The following is a 16,281-nucleotide window of genomic DNA, read 5'->3' on the forward strand; positions in this document are numbered from 1 at the left end:
AAAAGCTTTCCCCTCCCACAGCAGAGAGGATTTCCTCCCCCTGCCAAAGGTGCTGTGTGGGAGGCACTGGCTGCTGGCTTTGGGGATCCCTCTCCAGAAGCAGTGAGGATGTGTCCCCTGCTGCTCAGCTGCCAGGACCTTCCAGGCTGTTCTAGGCTTGCTTCACAGCCCCCTGACCTGCTGGGGGGCCGAGGCCACAGCTTTTTATTGAGATGAGGGTAAAGATTAACAGGGAATGAGCCGCTGTCAATATTTGCCAGGAACGCAGCAGCTTTGATCTGCACCCTGGGGCTGGCGGCTCTGCAGGAGGTGTCAGTGCTGCCATGACCTGTGAGGATCAGGGTGGGCCCCCTGTGGGTGCTACGCCCCCCGTGGGTGCTGGGCTGGGTCAGATGTGGCACCCTGCATGGATAAGGGCTGGATCTTGCTGATGCCATGAGGTTTTCCCAAGTTGTGCCCCTGTCCTACTGACTGGGGTGACAGGGCTGTGCTGTTGCCACCCAGTCCAGACCCATCAGATGCCACCCCGTATCCTGGGGATGGTCCCAGGGAGGCACCCAGGATGTGGCTGCCCACAGCAGCCTCTCTCCTGCTGCATCAGTCAGGGCTCCATCCCTGCAGGAGGGGAGGTGGCTGTGACCTGCTGGCCCTGTGTGACATCCAGAGCCTGGGGGCTAAAGCACGTGGGAGAAGCTAGTAAATGTCATCCATGGAATTCCCATCCCGCATGAGCAGTGGGGCAGAAGGGACTGGGACTGGAGCAGGTCTCCTGTCCCATCACTCTGGGTTTTTACCCTTCACATTCTGAGTTCCCTTGCTGCTGGACTGGCCCCTCACCCAGTGGCTGTGCCTTGTCCCCACGAGGGCTCTTGGTGCTGCCATTCCCCCTCCAGGCAGGGGCAGAGGCAGCTCAGGACTGCCCTGGGGGGCAGAGGCAGCTCAGGACTGCCCTGGGGGGCAGAGCCAGCTCTGCAGAGGTTCTGTGTCTCACTGCTCTTCTGTCTCCCCAGGGATCACATTCCAGAGGCTGGTGAGGACAGAGCAGGGGTTGCCTATGAAGAACTACCAGAGCTCCACAGTGTAAGTGTGGCCATGGGCACTACTGGGGACTCCCTGTGGCATCCCCACAGGCTGGCACTGCTGCAGCATCTCCCAGGGGCTGGGGAGGAGGGCTGAGGAGCTGGGCTGAGCTGTGAGAAGGGTGAGGAGAGCAGCTGGGGCATTTCCAGAGGCCTGGGACAGGGTCTGTGGGCTCCCCATGCCCACAGATGTGGGCACAGATGTGGGGAAGGCAGAGTCTCCTCCCCAGGGAGCTGCTGATCTCAGCACATGTTGTACAGCTGGGAATGATTCTGGGAGCCACCACCTCAGCTGGAGCCAGAAGCCCCAGTACAGCAAGGAGTGAAAGCTCTGCAGCTCTGAGCAGTCAGACTTTGCACCTTATTTGAGGGCTGAACCCTCCATGCCATCCTCCTATGTAAATAGGGAAATGAGGCTGGGAAACAGACCTGTGCCATCCTTAAAGCTTCTCCTCAGAGCTGCACCTTCAGGAGGGAGATGTTTCGGGTTAACTCATGTCCGGTGAGCCGGGCTGCCGGGCTGGAGCCCTGTGTGGGTGCACTGTCCTGGCTGACTGCTGTCCCTGTCCCCAGGACGGTGCTGCTGCTGAACCGCTTGGAGGTGCAGAGCGAGTTCCTGTCCATCGCTCAGAAGCTGAGCTCCAGCGAGCCCCCCCAGCATTCCACGCTGGTGCTGCTCCTCCAGCACCTCTACCAGGCCAACTTCGGCACCCGCTGCGACCTGGACAGGCTGCAGCACCTGCTCAAGGTGGGCTGGGGCAGTGCCCACCCTGGGCTGCCACAGGAGCGGTGCAGTGCGCTTGGCTGCTGGGTTTCCTACCCAAAATAGGACTGGCTTGGCAAAGGAGTTTTGGTAATGCTTCTCGGAGGAGAAATGCATGTTTTCACCTTCTCAGGTTAGACCTGAGGTCTGAAGTGTTTTGTGAAGTGTGTGCAGAGGGCCCACTCCCCTTTTACCCTGTCACTCTTTTCTCATCCCCAAGTGGTGAGAGGAAGGGCCCCCAGATTTGAAAATCAGCAGAAGTGTTTGTTTGACCAGAGAAACACTTGGGGTAGAGGCAAAAAAATCATGAGGTGTTTTCAAAGTCATTTTTATTTTCATTGGAAAAATTGGGGGTGACTTGAGGGGGGTGGGTGCAGTGGAGGGGAGAGAGTCATCCCACTAGCGATGCTGCCCAGGAGTTGGCTCAGTGGAGAGACCCCCGTGACCGTGTCCCCTGACTCTGCTCCGCAGTCCAAGCCCCTGGAGGAGCTCTCGGAGCTCTACGCCAGTGCTGCCGATGCTCAGGAGGCGGCGGCGGCCAGCAGCGACCCCGCGCTGGCCCGGGAGCGCCTCCAGGCCGTGCTGTGCGACATCGCCGGGGCCGCCTCCTTCCCTGCCATCACAGGTGAGCATCTCCATCCCTGTCTTGCCCAGGGTTTCCTGCCAGCTCAGCCCCTGCCGCAGCAGCAGTGGGGAGTGGTTCAGCAGAGTCTCAGTGGAGTGCAAGGTCTGCAGTACAAAAGCACCAACCCAGGGCCTGTTTAGTGACCACAGTGTGAACCACAAATGGGTTCATTAAAACAGCACCAAAGTGAGTTGTCCAGGCTTTGAGCAATCTAAGGGTAAGATGAAAGCATTCAATCAGAAAGCCGTGGTAGCTGTGACAGCAGGTGGCTGTGCAGGTGTGAAGTGTCCCCTTGTTCCAATGGCATGTCAGCAGCACCAGGGCTCAGCATGGCCTGGGCTGCCTGAAATGTGCAGGGGTGGGTGGCACCTCGCAGGCCTGTGGGGGTGGCACTGGGGGACCCTGCAAACCAGCTGCTGTCCCTCCTCTCTCCCCAGGTGAGGCCCAGCCCTGCAAGCTGCAGCCCATCCCCCTCCCGCCTGCCCGCTGCTACACCTACAGCTGGGACCAGGACAATTTTGGTGAGTCAGGGGCTTGGCCGAGCTCTTGGCCGGGCCCAGCAGCTTTGAAGAAGTCGAAGGTTCCCCTTGTGCTGAGCTGATGCCTCCAGCTTCCCCATTCCTGGAAGGACCTTGTCTGTTCTTGGGAAGGCCCTGTGTTCCTGCCGTGCTAACCCCAGCATGCGGGAGCAGAGCTCTGGCCCAGGCTTTGCAGTGCAGCCCTGACAGGGAGGCAGGGCGGGTCATGGTGGGGTTTGATCAGCGAAAGACTTGGCTTTGCTCCTGCTCTCCAGTTAAACCTGGATCAGACGTGAGGATGTGGTGAAAGCTGGGTGGGAAGGAAAGCAAAAGCCCAACTGGGGGTTGCCCTTTGAGAGCCCAGCCAGAACCTGGAGGAGAGAAACACGATTTTCTTTGTGTTGCAACTGAGCTTTTTGTGGAAATCTAAAAACACTGGGGAGGTTTCCAGCTCTTTGCTTGACATCAGGATGGAGGAGAGCTTTGGCCATGAGGAGTGACAGTGGTGTGTGGGGTCACTGCGTTCGCAGTGGCTGTACTGGAGCCCATGGCAGACACCTTCTCCCTCTGGTTGCTTTCAGACATCCTCAATGATGTCCTCAGTAAGGAGTGCAGCATTGCTGAGCCCCTGGCCTCAGAGAACGAGGAGGAGGATGAGGAAGAGGAGGAGGATGTGGAGACTGACGGTGGCTCCCCTGAGCAGGACTCGCTGCTGTCCCCGCTGTGTGCCATCTCCAGTGACTCTGTGTACTCCGTGCTGTCTGAGGAGGGCTCCAGGCCCTCGCGGGTGTCCCTCTTCTCCTCCTCCAAGGAGTCCATCTCGGAGCTGACGGTGGTCTCCAGGAAGTCCCTGAAGTCTTTCGTGTCCAGCCTGAAGGACTGCATGGACAGCGGCTACGCTGAGGACAGCGACGAGAGCTCCCTGGACACGGCGGGCAGGCTGGATCTGCGGGCGGACAGGCCGCCCCCCAAGCACCGGCAGTCTCTGACCAACAGGCTCTACAAACTGTTCAAGAGCAAGAGCCAGCAGCTGGTGCTGCGCCGGGAGCTGCGGGACTGCGCGGGGCCGTGCCCGCTGGCGCTGTCGCTGCGGCGCGCCGAGAGCTTGTGCGCGTCCCCAGCGCAGCCGCGCGTCCCCGCGCGCTCCCGCCGCGCGCTCTCGCTGCCGCAGCACGGCCCGGGCCAGCGCGGGCCCGCCCCGCTCGCCCCGCGGCCCCTCGGGCTTCCCCGCCGCCCCTGCCTCAGCTGCGACGAGGACGCCAAGGTGGGCACGCTGCGCGTGGTGGTGTTCGGCTCGGACCGCATCTCGGGCAAGGTGGCCCGCGCCTACAGCGACCTCAGGTGAGCCGCGCCGCGGGTGGCCACAGTGCCCGCCCTGCCGGGACGCTCCGCTCAGCTCTCTCCACCTCCCCAGGCTCAAGGAGAGCTCCTGCCCCTCGCTGACACGGTACTTCAGGCTGCTGTTTTTCTACGTCCCCGTGAAGAGGAGCTGCGTGGCTCCATCCACCCCGCAGATGCATCACCACCCCTCGCCGTCCCTGGGGGACCCCCCGCCCCGGGTGCAGGTGGGTGTCCCCTCCCCGCGGGGTCAGCATGGCTCTGCTCCGCCCGGGGGTGCTGTGTGAGGTGGGGCAGGCTGAGGGGACCCTCGGGGTGACCCTGGTGTCCGGTTCCAGGACCCCTCCCTGGCTGGGATGGAGGGCAGCACCAACGACATCTCCCACTACATCGGCCTGCTGGACCCCTGGTACGAGCGCAACGTCCTGGGGCTGATGAACCTGCCCATGGACGTCCTGTGCCAGGTGCGTGCATGCCACGGGCAGGGCGGGGGGTGCCCCTTCCCCAGGGAACGGGGCAGCTCTTTGGAGAATCTTCTGCTGTGCCACATGGACATGGAATGCAGGAGGTTTCTGTCCCCAGCGGGTGGGCAGTTGTGACTGGAGGTGCCACCTACCCCATCACGTTTCTGACCCATTCTGCCACCCTAGTGTGCCAAGCCCGAGGCTGAGCCCCAGGAGGACTCGCAGGAGCAGCTGCCCATCCTGGCAGACATGATCCTCTACTACTGCCGCTTCGCCACGCGCCCCGTGCTGCTGCAGCTCTACCAGACCGAGGTGGGCACGAGGCTCAGCCCAGCCTGGCGAGGGAAAAGAGGGGTGGCTCTGCCTGTGCCAGCGATCAGGAGCTGCCTGTGAAGCACGGGGGCTGTGGCACAGCCACCACTTGCTTCTAAGGCACAGCTCTTCGTCCCCTGGCTGTCCGTGGTGCCCTGGCTGATGCTCCTGGCTCAGGACTGCGAGCAGCTCCTGCCCAGACTGTGAAATCCCACAAGCAGTTTTCCACCCCAGTACCTGTCTCCATGGCACAAAGCAGTGCCTGACAGTGCTGCCTGGTTTTCCACATCACTGGAATCTCTCCAGAGCTCTGCTTCCCAAATCAACCCCTCCATGGGGTGAGTTTTCTACACCCCACTGTGTGCCTGGGGCAGGTGTCCTGGGGAAGGTTGAATTTGGGGCTGCAAACCCTGCTTTGGGGCTGTGGCTGGGGACCAGCTGCAGCAGGGCTTGGTGTGCAGAGCTGCATAGGATTTGTGCTCCCAAACCAATTCCCAGACCCTGCTGTTGCCTCATTGTGGGATTTATTTTTCCAGTATGAGTAGATTTTTAGGTGAAAATGAGAGGTTTGTGTTGTTTGGGGGATCTGTTCAGTCTGAAGTCCAGTTCAAGGCAGGTGCCACCCCAAGCAGCTGCTGAAAGGTGCTTTGAAAACAGGGAAGGATTTTCCCAAACTGCCCCATTTCCTAAGGACTGAGAGGGGTGAAGGCTGCCTGGCCAGGCTGTGTCCCCTCACCCCCACATCCTCCCTTGTCCCTCTGGCAGCTGACCTTCATCGGGGGGGAGAAGAGGACCGAGGTCTTCATCCACTCGCTGGAGCTGGGGCACTCAGCAGCCACAAGGGCCATCAAGGCCTCAGGTCTGTAGCTGCTTCTGCATCCCCTGCCTGCCCTGGGGATCTGAAAGCGGGGCTGTGAGGGAGGGGAAGGAGGGGCTGGGGGAGCCTCAGCTGCAGGAGGTGGCTGAGCCAGGATCCAGAGAGCTCTTCACTGGTTTGGGAGAGAAACATCCCAGTTTGTATTCCCTCTGGGAGTGAAACCATGGCAATGCCTGATTGTTTGTGCTGCTCTTAACTCTAGAGTGGATTTACAATAAAACATCTCCAAGCCCATTTCCTTCCTCTCATCAGCACCTGCCAAATACTGCAGCTCTTTATGTTTTCTTTTTACTGCTTTTTCTTTGTGCTTTGTCCAAAAGCAGCATTGATAAAATCCCTCTTTTCATCTCCTTATTTTACTGGGCAAAGCCAGGTGTGTGTGTGTGCTTGGAGCCTTCTGCGTGTATTTTTTTGTGTTTAATGTTCTGAATTTATAACATTAGTGATATTAGGAGAGCAGAAGCAGTGGCAGGAACATCTGGCTGCAGTTCCTCTCGGGATGGGATGCTCTGGTGAAGTGCAGCTCACACAGACACCTCATGGCCAGCCCCCAATACTGCACCTGAACACCTTCTTCATGGCTTTAACCAAGGGCTTTGGTGTGAGCTGCACTTGTCCTTTGAAGCAGAGGCCATAAAATACTCCCCTATGATGTGTTCCCACCCTTCTCCCCCAAAATCAGGCTTGGGCAAAGAGCTCTTCCCTCCAGCTCATAAAACCACTGGTGCTGAATCCAATGTTTCCCCCTTGGCTTGTCTGGCACTGCTTCACAGCTGCAAAAAATTACCGGGGGGCGGGGGGAAGAACAGTTAGAAAGTGTCAGGCCCAGTGTTTCAGGGCTGGTTTAATGTGGGCAGAAATCTGCCCGAAGGAACAGGACCAGGAAGAGCCCTGTGGCCTTTATTGCTCTGTGTTTTCCCTGGAGCTCTGACCCCTCTGCACCAGCTCAGCCAGAGCCACTTTCAGTTCTGCAAGGTGGTTTTGGGTTGTAATTCCTCTCTGCATTCTTTGCTTTCTGCAGCTTTTAAGCCACCTTTTCTGTTTTTTTGCCCTTTTGCCCCACAGCTGTGCTCACCAAGCCCTTTTCCCCTTCCTGCAGCTCCTGGGTGTGCTGCTGTATCAGCAGCCAGGGAGGGCTGGGGATAAAAAGCCCCTGTGTGACATTTGCTCCTTGTTTCCTGCAGGTCCAGGCAGCAAAAGGCTGGGAATAGATGGAGACAGGGAAGCAATCCCACTGACACTACAGATTGCATACAGCAAGGTCTGTGCTGGCACTGCTGGGGCACCTCCAGTGCTGGGGACAGCTCTGGGATACTCATGGCAAGGACACTGAGGGGCTGGAGCCTGTCCAGGGAAGGGAACAGAGCTGGGAAAGGGAATGGAGCTCCAGGAGCAGCTAAGGGACCTGGGAAAAGGACTCAGCCTGGAGAAAAGGAGGCTCAGGGGGAACTTCTGGTTCTGCACAACTCCTGACAGGAGGGGACAGCTGGGGCAGGGTTGAGCTCTGCTCCCAGGGAACAGGGACAGGAGGAGAGGGAACGGCCTTGAGCTGCACCACAGGAAGTTTAGATTGGATGTGAGAGAATATTTCTTCACCAAAAGGGTTTTCCAGCCCTGGCACAGCTGCCTGGGGCAGTGATGGAGTCATCATCAATGGGGATGATTAAAAGATGCAGGGTTGGTGCTTAAGGACTTGGCAGGGTTAGATTTCGGGTTGGAATCGACCTTAAAGGTCTTTTCCAAGCTGAATGGTTGTGTGCTTCTCTCCCCTGGGCTCTGGCTGGTCCCTGCAGACAGCTGCCAGTGGCAGGAGTCACTGGAATGATGTGGAGAAGGTCTGCACCTCCGTCAACCTCAGCAAGGCCTGCAGGAGGCACGAGGAGCTCGGTGGGTACAGGGGTCCCATGCCCAGAGAAGGGTGGGAGGCACTGGGGGAGCGAGGGAACAGAGTGGATCTCCTGGCTGGAGCAAATGAGAGAGGTGAGGATGCAGGAAACACGAGGGAGGTGCCTGATGTTCCCTCAGCTGTGCTATAGTCCTTAGGTGTGTGCCGATCCTCAGCACCACATCAGGGACAAGGGACATGTCCTGTCCCACTGTCCCAAAACATCCACTGGGGATGGGGCTGGGATGGCTCCAAACCCCAGGATGGCCACTGGAGAGTGATGCTTTCCAGAACAACGCTTATTTAGCAAGGAGAAGCAACAGGTAAAACTCTTCAGATTAAGCAGGACCAAGGGCCAGGTGCCTGTCCTGCATCCATAGCAGCCCTGCCTCACATGCATCTCTCAGCACGCCCTTCCTGAGCTGCTGCTGCCGCTCAGACACAGCTCCCAGCCACCTGCCTTGGCCTCAGAAGCCTTTTTTCTAATCAGGTTTCCAATTAATCAAGCTTTGAGCCTTTTAAAAGCTCCAAAGCTCATGGTCCGTGCATGTATTTGGTTTGTTTGCCATCAGACACATCCAGTTCTGAGGAGACTGAGGGCGTTTAGGTGCTTTTTCCTTGTGCCTGGTGCCTGGCAGGTGTTTGTCAGCAGCATAATCAGGGGAAAGGTGGTTGTACCGAACTGGAGACATCCCTGCATGCTCCGTGGAGCTCCGCACTGTCCCTCCTGTGCCTCCTCATCCATGGAGTCATGCAGCCAATCCTGGGAGAAAAACATCAGGAATGGCTTTCTCACCCCCTGTAAATGTAGAGTTGGTTGTTCATGCTCTAGTTCAGGGTTTGCATCAGAGGTGCCCTCAGCTCCTCTCTGGGGAGAAACGTCTCCAAGAGGAATGGGATCCCCTTGGCTCCGTTGCTTTTCCCGTTCAGCAGTTTGACCACAGGATGTCACTGTAATTCCAGGCACCAAGAGGCCTCTCCAAGTGGGCTCAGGAGAGGCAACGCGGGGAGAGTTAGGCTTTCCTCACGCTGATGGGCAGTGCTTCTCCTGTTTGCAGCCCAGGGTGGTTCAGTGTTCCTTCCTGCTGTGTTTAGAAAGCAGCTGGAATTACAGAGCACATTTAGCAGGAGGAGAGGAAAGCTGGGACTGCACTGCATTCCCCCAGTAGTGGGATCCTGCTGGAGCTCCAGCTCTGGTGTGCTTTGAGAGTTGCAAGGACCACTTGGGCTCGCAGCAGAGCCCCAGGTCATGGCAGTTTCCTTCTGTTGCAGCCTCGAAGACAGAATGTCTCAACTTAACCATGACTGAGGTGGTCAAGAGGCAGAACTCCAAATCCAAGAAAAGTTTCAATCAGGTAACTCTAATCCTGGAGCTTTTACATTTGGGGAGATGAGGTTGGCCTGGGAGGGGAGCAGGGCTGGAGAGAGCAGCTCCTTGGGAGATCGCTTGGCTGCTGCCCCCAGTCCTGCCCCCAGCTGCCCTGCCCAGCCCAGGGAATGGCTGAGGGCAGCAGCTCCCTCACTCCAGCCTTTCCTCTCAGCAGATCAGCGTGTCCCAGATCAAAGTGGACAAGGTCCAGATCATCGGGGTCCAGTCCTCCTTTGCCGTGTGCCTGGACCAGGATGAGCAGAAGATCCTGCAGAGTGTAACCAGGTGGGAACTGCAGCCAGAGCTCCTGGGATGGGGCATCCTGAGCTGTCCCTGAGCTGTGCATGGGAAAGGGGTGCTGGGCTTGCAGCCCCATTCCCGCTGTGGTTGCAGCCCCATTCCCACTGGATTTGCAGCCCCATTCCCACTGGATTTGCAGTCCCATTCCCATTCCCGCTGGGTTTGCAGGCCCATTCCCATTCCCGCTGGGTTTGCAGGCCCGTTCCCATTCCCGTTCCCATTCCTGCTGGGTTCCCATTCCCGTTCCCATTCCCGTTCCCATTCCCGCTGGGTTTGCAGGCCCGTTCCCGTTCCCGTTCCCGTTCCCGCTGGGTTTGCAGGCCCATTCCCATTCCCATTCCCGCTGGGTTTGCAGGCCCGTTCCCATTCCCGTTCCCATTCCCGCTGGGTTTGCAGGCCCGTTCCCATTCCCATTCCCATTCCTGCTGGGTTTGCAGGCCCGTTCCCGTTCCCATTCCCGCTCCCATTCCCGTTCCCATTCCCACTGGGTTTGCAGGCCCGTTCCCGTTCCCATTCCCGCTGGGTTTGCAGGCCCGTTCCCGCTGCCCCTGGCAGTTCTCAGCCCACACCTCACTCAGTGGTTGTTCCTTGTGTCTCCCCAGGTGTGAGATCTCCGTGTGCTACAAGCCCAGGGACAGTGACCCCTTGGCACCAAGAGGGTCCCCTGTGCCCCCGCAGGGCCCCTCCGAGTTCCACTCCCTGCTGTGTTTGCCCATTGCCACTTTCAGTGGGGCACTGCCGTAGAGGAGCTGTGTCCCTCCGGACCAGACTCCATCCCACATCAATCCAGGCTCAGGAGAAGGAGGAGGACACCAGCCCTGCTTGGCCAAGAGCTCCTGCAGCTGCAGAGTCGCTGTGGTGTCCGTGTGGTGGCTGAGCTGCTCCTGCTCCAGGCTCGGCCCCTCCTCGGGACAGGGGATCCTTGTGCTCTGGGGTTCCCAGCAAGGAGGGGAAGGTGGTTCCTGGATATCTCCCTGTGGATCAGCAGATGCCAACACCTGGGTGGGAGGGCAGGGCAAGGACAGGGATATTCCCTGCCAGAAGATGGTGCAAGTGGGATATGGGGGTGAGCTCATGGGGGGATGTTTGGGAAAAGGAACGTCCTTGGCTCAGGGGTGCCAGGTGTCCGTCAGTGCATGGGAATTACAGATCCCATTGTATTGGTGAAATACCTACCCATGTCCTGGTGGTCTTTCACCTGTGACAGGTTGACGATGCTCTGGACAGTTTTTTGGGATAGGGACAGGTTTCCCAAGGCTTTCCTTCTCTTGTGGAGGTCGAGTGTCCTGTAGGGAAGCAGAGCAGGGATCCTGCAGCTGTGTCCCAGGGAACTGAGTGCAATAGGCCATCTTAGGGCAAGGACAGCTGCTGGTGGATCCGTGTATTTCCTGTGCAACCAGGAGAGGCAATTCCCAATCCCTGCAGGATTCCAGCACTGAGCTGTAATCCCTGGTCTTGCATCCTGCTCCCAGCACTGTGTGCCAGAGCCAGCCCAGGGCTGAAGGCTCAGTAGGTGCTGGACTCCCATCAGGCAGGGAGGCACTGGGGAAAGCTCCAGGGTTGCCTTAGGCCCACCTGCAGGGTCACACTTGCTGGAGAAGGACCCTGCACCAAACCTGAGTGACACCTGCAAGTGACAGCAGGATTGGAGATCCTCCCCCCCACAAACATTCCAACCTCTTCCCTCTCTGCAAGGCTGTGAGTACAGAACGGTGCAATATTTGAGGATACTTAGGGGTAATTTGACCCTATGAGCAAAGCAATAAGACTGGAAAAGCCTCAGGCTGTTTCTGGGTGGTTTTTGGGGATTGTACTGGTGTTAGCAGCACAAGAGCTCATTGCCTGCTGCAGGCCCAAAGGAGCTTGATCCCCAGGTTCTGTGTTCCCTGGGTGTGTCTGGAAGGGACCCTGGCCCTGCTGGGGGCTGCAGGGCTCAGCCACAGTGGGGTCAGTCCATGGAGTCCCTTGATCCTCTGGGAAACAGGACCTGGTGAGCTCTCAGCACTGTCCCCAAGGGCTGGTGGCACAGCAGCAGTGTCACTTGAGGCTCAGTCTGCCGGGGAAAGGGCCAGAGCTCCTGGGGGCTTCAGGTGTGTCAGAGGAGTGAGGTGAGGTTGGTGTGCTGGATTCCCTCATCCGTGCTGGGGTGTTGGGGGTCCCTCCTGTGCCCCTGGCTCTTCTTCTGGCTGAGCTGGCTGCTGGACACCTTCTGCTCCCACTGGCCCATGGCTGGGGACAGCTTGGCCTGGGCCCAGGGGTGAACACCGTGGTCCCCAAGGTGCTCCCTGGTGTCCTCAGCAGCTCCGGGTGCAGCTCCTGCCAGGGCCAGAGATGAGGACATCGGAGATGTGCCCGCACTCCTGAGGCCTCTGTGCTTCCCCCTCCTGCTTGAATCACCCACCCCAGGCTGGTGCTGCCCTGGGGATCCAAGGAAAGCCCCTCGGGAGGGTGAAGCATCCCTTGGTCATGAGCAGAAGCCCTGGCCCCACCCCAGAGCAGAGCCAGGTTGTTCTCCCAGCAAAGATCCAGCTTCCCTGGCCTCACACTGGCTCCAGGAGCACCCAGCTTCTCCCAGTGCCTGGAGCAGTCCTGTCCTTGGCAGGGACCCCCTGGCAGTGCCAGACCCTGCTGGGCTGTCCCCTCCTCATGCCTGGGCACTCCTCTCCATCACTATTTTAAGCCAAATAGGCTCAAGGGATCAGAATCAGATTTTAGTGGCTCTTTCCATGCACTTGGAAAAGGTTTTGTCACTGACTTTTCCTTCCCCAAACAGGTTTGTGGTGTGTTCTCTCCAGTGGGGCTGGAATTTGGCGGGTGGTTGTTTTTGTTCAGGGCTTTAAAACAGCACCTTATCCTGTCAAACACTGCTCTTTGGGGTCTTGGTATCTGTGGCTAAATCGTGCCAGGACATAAATCCCTCTGGGTTCATTTGGCCCTACAACAATCCTGCAGAAGTGAATTTCCCTCCCATAGAGAAAACCAAGCACAAACTCCAGGGACTCATAATCGTGGCCAAGGTTTTGACCTCTGATGCTTTCTGGAAATGAAAGAATTCCACGGCTCTTTGGGGTTATCGTTGTACATTTGTGTAGCCTCAGCAAATCTGTGTAAAGTCTGAGCTGATCTGTAAAATACTGTGCAGAGAACTTTTAAAGTAATTGTAAAATATTAAAAGTTGATTTATTTCCAGTACAGGAGCAGTAATTGGGTCAAGGAACTCCTGGGTGGGTGGGAAGCATGGGAGGAGTCTCCAAATCTCCCCAGAGGAGCTGACCTGGAAGCAGGAGAAGGCTCAGGGATTCACTGGCATGAGACAGTTCCAGCACCCACCACAGCACCGGGATTTTTCCTTCAGGTGCTCCAAAGTCTCCTGCTCACATGTGGGTAACCTGGGATTAACCTGCAGGTAGAAACTCCACAATCTTTATCAAATAAATTCTATTTTCCACCCTCACAGGACATCCTGAGATGCTGCTCAGACTTGAACACTCCATGGTTTATTACGATCGTCTTTTTATCTCCTTAATACGATTTTTTTTTCAAGACAAAAAAAATAAGAAGGGTTGGAGATGACTCAGTTTAGAGAAATGAAAAAGGCAGCTTCAATGCCACCAAGCTGTCAGCTTGGCTTTCCCTCTCCCCAGATCCCCTCACCTTCTATATTTGCTGGAGCTGGGCTAAAAATAGAACTGGGCTGAAGGCCAGGGTAGAAAATAGAGCCGCAGCATCAAAAGTGTTTGGTTTATGACCTGTTCCTTCCATCGTGTAAGGAAATCACCCGGGGCTGGGTTTGGCCCTCTGCCAGGGCCAGTTTCCCTGCGGGGTGGGAGTGGGGCTCGGACAGCTCCGTTGGCTTTGGCCAAACCCCTCTGCTCCCTTCAGACCCCTGGCTGCCGCGGGGCTTCGTTATTGAGGCAGCCCCGGAGGGACGGAAAATTAAAGCGGGAAAAGCAAAGCACCCCTGAAGAGCAGCCGGGGCAGGAGGGAGCTGTCCCGAGCTCCCCTGCCGGGAGGGTGCGGGGCAGGGCCCGAAATAGGAAGAGAACGTCAAAGGAGGAGGAGGAGAAACAGTCCCGGCTCTGCCGGCCACTGCCACCCGGGCACAGCCACTGCCACCCGGGCATGGCCACTGCCCCCTTGGCACTGCGACAGCCCTGGGGAGGCTGGTGCCAACTGAGGGGGCTACCACGGGCTCTGAGGGCCGGAGTGTGAGCAGCAGGAGGGAGCCAGCCCCGTGTGGGTGTCACAGTGGTGTGACCGTGTTGAGGAGCTGCCACTGTGGCACGGGTTCAGGTGGCAGTGGGAGCTGTGGAGCAGAGAGAGCTGTGGCTGCTGCCATGGCAGGACAGCCCCTTCCTGGGCAGCAGGGTCCTCTCCGGGCAGGGAACCCCCTCTGGCATTAGTGCTTCAGGTGAGCTTTCTCGGTTTCATTGAATCCCAGAATGGTTTGGGTTGGAAGGGACCTCACAGCGCACCCAGTGCCACCCCTGCCATGGCAGGGACACCTCCCACTGTCCCGAGTGCTCCAAGCCCCAGTGTCCAACCTGGCCTTGGACACTGCCAGGGATCCAGGGGCAGCCACAGCTGCTGTGAGAATTCCATCTCAGCCCCTCTCCACCCTCCCAGGGAACAATTCCTGCCCAATATCCCATCCAGCCCTGCCCTCTGGCAGTGGAAGCCATTCCCTGCGTCCTGTCCCTCCATCTCTTGTCCCCAGTCCCTCTCCAGCTTTTCTGGAGCCTCTTTAGGCCCTGCAAGGGGCTCTGAGCTCTCCAGCCGCCAGACTATCAGGAGATCACTTTAGGAGACAGAGTTTTTCCATGTGAGGAAGATTCCCACTGCTTCAAAACCTCTCTGCACCCCACCCATGCACAGAAGTGACCAGGCAGGGCTCCAAAATACCTGTAAATTCCAGAGCACAGCGTTCACAGGGACAAAGAGCTGGTTTGTCCCTGGCCAGTCACACAAGAGGTTCTTTCTCTGCTTCAGTTTGGTTCTTCCCTTTTTTTTTTCTGAGTCTTCTGACTGGCAGCTTTGTGTGAGCACAGTCATACCTGGCTCTTCCTCTCTCTGTGGCCAGGAGCTGATGTTATCTGGGAGATTCGGCAGTTCCCTATGCTGCTCTGAGGGTTTCTGTCAGCTGTGCTTTGGTGTTTAATGACATCAGAAAAAACGGGGAACCAACCTCTTCCTCCCCCTTCTATGGGCTGCCACGAGGAAATGTGGCCCCACGGTAGGAGGAGGGTTAATGGTGCTGTGACAGAGATGGAAAAGGCAGCAGGGGAAGGGGTGGGGTGAGGCTAAAGGCTCCCAGCAGGACCCTGGAGTGAAATGGATTTTGGGTTGGGATGCCGAAGTTGGTGGCAGTGAGGGGGTGTGTGCTATGGGCAGTGTCCGAGGGAGCTCTCTGGCCTCCCCCCTCTCTGTGCAGGGAGACAGGGTCCAGTTCTGGGGCAAAACAGGGGATGGTGAAGGCTTGGGGCTGCAGTGACCAGCTGGGAGGGGAGGAGGGCGAATATCCGGGGGCAGGGAGAGACCCCGGCCCTGGCAGGTGCAGCAAAGCAGGAGCACACCCGGCACGGAGTGGCCGTGGGGCCCCGGCCACCCCTCCCGTCCCACGCAAAGCGTGAGCCTCACCCCTGTCCTGGCAGCGCCCTCTTCCCTCTGGAATTTGCATGGAAAACAGGAGAGCGTGGCACGTCCTGCCCATGCCACTGCTCCTGCAGGCTGGGAAACTCCTGCTGAGGAGGGACAGACAGAGGTGGCGTCAGGACAGGGGGACAGACACGGGACAATGGACTACAGAGCAGTGGCGCCCCGGACGTTCAGCTGGGCTCCTGAAGGCGCTGTTCGTGACCCCGGCAGGGACAGACAGCGTCCCGTGTGTGCCCGTGCCGTGTCCGCGTCCTTCACGGACGGGAGCGCCCGAGGATGAGCACAGGCTGGGGAAAACGAGGATGTTTTCATTGCTGCTGCTGTTCCCGGAGCCTTCCTGCCCGCGGGGCGGCTCCGGGCGGGGCTGGGGAAGGGGATGCAGGACTTGGCACCAGCGCAGCGAGAGGGAATTGACGGCCAGGGACGCTGACAGCCTGAGCTGCCTCCTCCTGCCCGTCTGTCCCGCTCAGGAAGGAAGGAGGTTATTTTTAAACCTGAGGCCAGGTACGGAGCCGTACCTCAGGCTTTTCCTCGTGCAAAAGACATGGGAAGTGATGCAGCGTCAGCTGCAGTTCCCACGCTCCCTCCGGAAGGATTTTCTCCCCCAACCCTCCCCTTCTTCCCCGTTCCTCCAGCAAAGCTCGGCGCCTCAGACCCCACTTAGGTACCAGGTGGGGCGAGGGTGTGATCCAGCGCGGCCCTGGCCACAGGAGGGGACAGCTCTGGCGGTGGCAGTCGCTGGCTGGAGAGGTTGGCACTGTGCTGGGGCTGCCCTGGGCACTGTGCCCAGCAGAGCCTGGGGCTTGCACGAGGGGCACACAGGGCTCCAGCTCATCCCACCCTGCCCCGCATCCCACAGCGAGCAGCGCTCATTTCCATATTTGGGCTGTGTCCCCGCACCCCTCCCGTGTGCCAGCCCGCACACAGCTCCCGGGCTGCGCCGAGCCCCAGCGCACCGCCAGAGCCCGGAGCCGCCCTGGGGCTCAGCCCTGCTCCGAGGGGTGACAATGACACCCTGCTGAGCACGGCCACACCTGCTCCAGGCTCTGTCAGGGCAGAGTCAAACTGCTCCAGGAACATTCCAGAGGGGCCGGCC

At 58.6% G+C, this 16,281-nt stretch overlaps 1 protein-coding gene across 4 annotated transcripts in view; it reads left to right on the forward strand.

Moving 5' to 3' along the window:
- PIK3R5 (phosphoinositide-3-kinase regulatory subunit 5) overlaps positions 1–12,719 on the forward strand; it is a 43,263-nt gene extending 30,544 nt beyond the window's left edge. For 3 of the 4 annotated variants that reach the window (XM_063409587.1, XM_063409586.1, XM_063409588.1), the window contains 14 exons: positions 1,011–1,080; positions 1,653–1,827; positions 2,314–2,467; positions 2,905–2,988; positions 3,567–4,326; positions 4,400–4,550; positions 4,662–4,787; positions 4,974–5,099; positions 5,865–5,958; positions 7,161–7,237; positions 7,770–7,863; positions 9,134–9,216; positions 9,403–9,515; positions 10,133–12,719. In XM_063409587.1, coding sequence (XP_063265657.1) covers positions 1,011–1,080; positions 1,653–1,827; positions 2,314–2,467; positions 2,905–2,988; positions 3,567–4,326; positions 4,400–4,550; positions 4,662–4,787; positions 4,974–5,099; positions 5,865–5,958; positions 7,161–7,237; positions 7,770–7,863; positions 9,134–9,216; positions 9,403–9,515; positions 10,133–10,274 — 2,249 coding nt within the window. In that variant the 3' untranslated portion in view covers positions 10,275–12,719. The remainder of the gene's footprint in view (positions 1–1,010; positions 1,081–1,652; positions 1,828–2,313; positions 2,468–2,904; positions 2,989–3,566; positions 4,327–4,399; positions 4,551–4,661; positions 4,788–4,973; positions 5,100–5,864; positions 5,959–7,160; positions 7,238–7,769; positions 7,864–9,133; positions 9,217–9,402; positions 9,516–10,132) is intronic. The other variant, XM_063409589.1, reaches the window with a different exon arrangement.
- The last annotated feature ends 3,562 nt before the right edge of the window (positions 12,720–16,281 follow it).

This window comes from Prinia subflava, chromosome 12 (assembly GCF_021018805.1).
Source record: "Prinia subflava isolate CZ2003 ecotype Zambia chromosome 12, Cam_Psub_1.2, whole genome shotgun sequence".
Classification (NCBI taxonomy): domain Eukaryota; kingdom Metazoa; phylum Chordata; class Aves; order Passeriformes; family Cisticolidae; genus Prinia; species Prinia subflava.